The sequence below is a fragment of the Danio aesculapii genome, chromosome 20 (genome assembly GCF_903798145.1).
Source record: "Danio aesculapii chromosome 20, fDanAes4.1, whole genome shotgun sequence".
Lineage (NCBI taxonomy): Eukaryota > Metazoa > Chordata > Actinopteri > Cypriniformes > Danionidae > Danio > Danio aesculapii.
In genome coordinates, this window is record NC_079454.1 from 14,862,023 (window position 1) to 14,868,022 (window position 6,000).

The 6,000-nt window shown below is 34.9% G+C and overlaps 1 protein-coding gene across 2 annotated transcripts in view; it reads left to right on the forward strand.

Moving 5' to 3' along the window:
• pcsk9 (proprotein convertase subtilisin/kexin type 9) overlaps positions 1-5,062 on the forward strand; it is a 28,147-nt gene extending 23,085 nt beyond the window's left edge. Inside the window, exon 12 of one of the 2 annotated variants that reach the window (XM_056445653.1) lies at positions 2,718-5,062. In XM_056445653.1, coding sequence (XP_056301628.1) covers positions 2,718-2,906 — 189 coding nt within the window. In that variant the 3' untranslated portion in view covers positions 2,907-5,062. The remainder of the gene's footprint in view (positions 1-2,717) is intronic. The other variant, XM_056445655.1, reaches the window with a different exon arrangement.
• Positions 5,063-6,000: the final 938 nt, after the last annotated feature.

Below are 6,000 nucleotides of genomic sequence, written 5' to 3' on the forward strand. Positions count from 1 at the left end.
GTGTAAGGAGGATAAAATTGGGGTGATGTGATCAAATTTTCTAGACCTGGTAAGAACTCTGGCAGCTGCATTTTGTACTAATTGAAGTTTGTTAATAGAGGATGCTGGGCAGCCAGCAAACAGTGCATTACAGTAGTCCAGCCTAGAAGTCATAAAAGCATGGACTAGCTTTTCTGCATCTGAGATGGATAGCATACTTCGTAACTTAGCGATATTTCTCAGATGAAAGAAAGCAGTTTTTTGTGACATGGGATATATGATTTTTAAAAGTTAAATTGCTGTCTAATATGACACCCAAATCTTTTATAGTAGAGCTAACGCTAACTTTGTATCCCTCTAATTTTAGGTCGAGTTGTGAGATCTGCCGTGTACAGGATTTAGGCCCAATAAGTAATAATTCTGTTTTGTCTGAGTTTAAGAAAAGATCATTGTTGGTCATCCAGTCTTTAACATCTTTAATACACTCAGTTAGCTTGGACAGTTTAGACGTCTCGTCAGGTTTAGTTGAAATATATAATTGAGTATCATCTGCATAGCAGTGAAAGCTGATCCCATGTCTTCTAATAATGTAACTTAGGCTACGTTTAACAGTATTGCTTTTTAGTTTATCACTGAAAATTATGCGTTTCTAAAAATGATGATCTATATCCACACTACACAATCAAGTCAGAGGTTACAATAGGTATAAAATTAGTACATAATTGTGCCCTATATATTATACTATAATATTAAATAAAACACAAATTGTAATGGTACTAGTACAAAACTGTATAGGCTATACAGTTATTAAATAAAATCAATTATAATAGTATTTGGTATGAACAATGTAATTTCATCTTCTTGTAATCAATCACATTTAGAGAAAGAATAATTCAGGTTTAAGTGATCTGCAAATCTCTTTTTAACAGCTTTCAAACATATAAGACATGAGTGAGATGAACAAATTATAATGTGTTATAAACAACTTAGGTCCAGTTTGTATGACATATAAATGTTTCACCTAATTTAATTAAAGCTAAACCACTTAATGTCATAGGTTTGTAGTTTTTCTACATGATTATGCTTAATTGAAATGCCATCGTGGGACAAAATATGAAGTTGTAAGTTGCTTTTTTTATGTTACTTTCATAATGTGCTGTATGTACCAGTTTACCAGTTTCTTTCTCACAAATATAAAATGAGAACTAGAATAATTAAGAATAATTTTATTAATTGACATTGATCCTGCAATGCATACCTGCCAACCCAGAAATCACTGCCGGTGAGCCAGTAAAACCATCTAAAGTCACATTTCATATTAAATGAGCAGAACGTCAGTTTCTTCCACAGCAGAGAAAAACAGAAGTGTTGTTTGGAGTGTGAATACCTACACATATGTGCATCTCAAAATATCAACAAAAACCTTTCCCTTTGTGAGAAACTAGCAATTGATTCAGACTGGATAAAGGGAAAAAATGGGCTACTTTTCATTCTTTTTGGTTGGGTTTTGAGTTGTCATTGGACCTGGCAATCCTGGTCATAATATAAAGCTCTCTCAAGTTTCCTTTGACTAACTACAAATGTAGTTGGGTAAATGGGTTCAACAAAACATCTTCAGTTTCCACACAAAATCCAGTCTTTATCAATTGAAAATACGGTTTCGAAAATTTGTATGAGGGTAAAAGATTTCCAAATTTTGGTAACTTTAATTTGATGGTCCATTTGAGTAGTAGTAGACTGTCTGCTTTATATCTGTTGATATGCTCCTTTTACAGATATTTAACTGACTATAAAAAACTGCAAGTACATGTCAACTTACACTAACCCTAACAGTCTACTTATAATCTAATGAGAATTATTTGGCATGTAACTTAAATTCAACAAACAGACCATCAAAATAAAGTGTTATCCAAATTTTCTGTTGGGTTCACTTGGTCAAACAAACTTACCACAATGATTTTGGTGTTATAAATCATTTTCATACATTGCTACACTATAGACAACAGACTTTAATGCTGTCAAAATGTGTTAATGGTTAAAATATTTGAAATCAGGCAGGCCAGTCAAGTATTTGTATCCTCTTCCTCACCAGCCAGGACTTTGTAATGTGTGCAGAATGTGGTTTTGCTTTGTCTTGTTGAAATATGCATGGTTGTCCCTGGAAAGGAAGGCAGCATATTGTGCTCCAAAACTTTTTGCACATACTGTAAGTCAGCATTATTGATGCCATCAAAGAAGTGGAAGTTACCTTTGCCAAGGGCACTTGACCATGACAGACCCTAGCTTTTAGACTTGTTGCAGGTAACAGTCTGGATGACCCTTTTCTTCTGTGGTCCAGAGCACACAGCATCCACTTCTCTCAAAAAATACTAATTCATCTGACCACAGTACACGTTTTCACGTTGTGATGGTTCATCCCAGATGCCTCCGAGCCCAGAGAAGTTTACGGTGCTTCTGAAAAGGGCCTCCTTTTCGCACAGTAGTTTTAACTGGCATTTGTAATTGTAACTATGTATTGTGGTACTTGACAAAGGTTTGCCAAAGTACTCCTGAGCTCATGTGGTGATATCGCTTATAGATGAATGACGATTCTTGATGCAGTGCCACCAGAGGGATCGGAGATCACAGTAGTTCAGCTTAGGCTTTTAATTATGTTCTGCACTTTTGTGGTGGCACTAAATACATTTATGTGACAGGACTATGTATCCAAGTAACGTTAACTTTCTCATTTCTTTCAGGTGGAGGTTTTATGTGAGGATTCGTGGACACTGACAGCATGTGAGGCTCTGTCTCGAGATGCAGTCATTCACGAGGCATTTGCTATGGGAAACACCTGTGTAGTTCGTACATCTGGAGAAAATAAGGGTGCTGCTGCCATCGCAACCTGCTGCAGAAACCATCCTTCGCATGGGACACAGGATCACTGAAGACCTCCATTAGGCCTTAAGTGGATGTTTTCTTCCCTTTCTAAACACGTAATCAAGGACTTGATACTGAAACGTGGGATACTGGAGAGCTCAGCTCTGCCACTATGGAATATTTTATACTGGATATAACCGTTACTGATCTGGACACACTACATAGAAGGTGATAAACCACTTAAAGGGGGCTATATAGAGAGGAATTTCTATGTATTTATACGAAAAAAGACCCCCTTCCCCCACTTTATAGTCTATGAAAGCTGGGAAACTGATTTTTATGCGATACACAGTTGAAGTTAAAATTATTAAACCCCCTGAACTATTAACCCCCCTGTTTATTTTTTTCCCCCAATTTCTGTTTAACTGAGAGAATATATTTTTCAGCACATTTCTAAACATAATAGTTTTAATAACTTATTTCTAATAACTGATTTATTTTATCTTTGCCATGATGACAGTAAATAATATTTGACTAGATATTTTTCAAGACTCTTCTATACAGCTTAAAGTGACATTTAAAGGCTTAACTAAGTTCATTAGGTTAACTAGGCGGGTTAGGGTGATTAGGCAAGTTATTGTATAATGATGGTTTGTTCTGTAGACTATCTAAAAATAAATGGCTAAAATGGGATAATAATTTTGACCTTAAAATGTTTTTTTAAAAATTAAAAACTGCTTTTATTCTATCCAAAATAAAACAAATAAGACTTTCTCCAGAAGAAAAAAATATGATCAGACATGTGAAAATTTCCTTGCTCTGTTAAACATCATCTGGGAAATGTTTAAAAAAGAAAAAAAAAAAATCAAAGGGTGTTTAATAATTCTGATTTCAACTATACTTAGTATTTGCTTTACAGGGGAAATGGTTTTACTTCTAATCACAGAAAGTAAACTTGTATTCTGGCATTTAATGACACATATGTTTTGTGCGAGCACCAGCAATATGCTGTCTGCAGTATACTTAATGGCCACCGATGTCGCTAACAACTAGTTTCTGAATCCTACATATTACAGGCCCTTCGAAAATACTTTGTTTTTGCTAATAAAATAGGCAGACATTAATATTAAAACTCTGCCTGTTACCAATATGTCATGTTTTGGTTGTATTAAAAATGTTATAAACATCATGTATATCCTGCAAAATTAATAAAAAATTATTTGCATTAACAACATTACTAAATATTAGTAATAAAGCTTAATTTGATGGTAATGGTTATGAAAATTTGAAATTGGGAAAGAAGAAAATAAATATGGCTCAATAGTGATGCATGAAAAAAAACCCTCAAAAATCTGTAAACGATAACAATAGTGTGTATTTTACTACTGATCAAAATTTGCACTATATGCATGGTCACTAGCTATGTTTCTGGATTATCACATAAAAGATGTGCGAATAAAGCACCATTTACATCCAACGAGTCAAAGCGAACAAAATCGTCACTTGATTATCTGGTGCCAAATGTAAACAGTAAAATTGAATTTTCTGCAGTAGGAGAAGCTGCGTGAATCTTTTTCTCATTTAATAAATGACTTGCGCCTCAGAAGGCAATCCCGACACGCACTGAACGTGCGGTGGCGTTTGAAGGTGTGAGACGCTGATTCTGGAGGTCCTTAATAATAAAATAACACTAATACTGAAATGGTTAAGGCATTTTAGAATGACCCAAACAACATTTCAGATGTTTTACAATGTGCTCAGCCGCTGTTATGGCCATTTGCACACATTTTTACCATCACATGATCTCTTATAACAAAATCACATGACCTTTTTTAATGCGCATACTGGAATTTGTTTGGTAAAAGTGTTTCCATCATAGTTTATGCGCATCTTTTCTTATCGAATAAAAAGTTTATCTTACCCAGTTATGCACATTAGTTTTTTATGTGCAGTTTTAAAATTTATGCGCATCTTGGCGTTTCCATCAATCATTTTTTATGCGCATATCCAAAATGTGCATAAAAACAGGTGGTTGGAAACGTAGCTAATGTGTAAACCAGTATTTTTACACTACAAATTTGATATAAACGTTGACATATGAATAATCTTACTGACACGTACAAAGTGACACGATTTGTGAAAAGTTGTGCATTCCAGTTTTTATATCAAATGTTTTCATTGTCAAACTCTGATGTACAAATTAAAATGTGTTGTTTTTTTTGAACATGCATTAACAGATTCCTTTACACATCATACTCTCAGCAGAAATGAATGGGAGAATCATCAGTTATTAAAAACCCAAGCATCTTCAATCTTCCTCGCAACAGATCTGCAGAGTGGTTGGGTAACAGCATCTACAGGCGTAGGGAAGGTTAAAAAAATATTGAAGGGAAGAGGATCTGATGATAGTTTTATCACACCCTGTTCACGCAACTATACCCTACAGTACTTCAGTGAAGAGTTTAACTGTGACTCCACAAGCTCCGTTTCTGAAAAAATGTTGAGGCAGTTGAGCTGAAATTAGTGTAATCATTGCGCATGTGCATATTCCAGCAAAATAAGAAAGATGCCTGATGTCCAGGCACTGATCTGATTGAATTCTCCCTCATATATCTGCACCCTGTGCCTTTTTTTAACATTTAGAAATAAAAAAGGTAATTCTAAAACACCACATCTGCAGTGGTGTATTTGCATGGATTTAAAGTAAAGGCAGTTGTGAGTACTGCAGTGTTTCGCTGACTATTAGAGGCCGACACAAAGAAGAAAAAGTCAAAAACAAAGACCCTGATGTATAGAAAAAGTACATAAACCAGCCTTAACTGCATTTACCTGGTCTTCCAGCCTGAGCAAATCAAACCAGCAAATGAGGAAAACAATAATTTTCCAGTCAGAAGAGTTCAGAATTTAACTGTTTTAAATTTCCCAAATCACTCCTAACCAGAACTCACAAAAAACCAGCAACCCAGGCTGGTCCTGTCAAAAATTAAGATACGAACCAATTTATGTTTTCAAATCTTCCAGTTTGTCAAAAAAAACAACAACAAAAAAAACAACAACAGTAGCTAACCAGATTGATTGAATGAGTTTAACCAGTTTAAAATAGTATGCTGGTTTAACTTGGTATTCCTAGCATAATCAGGAGGTTTATTACCCAAACGCCCT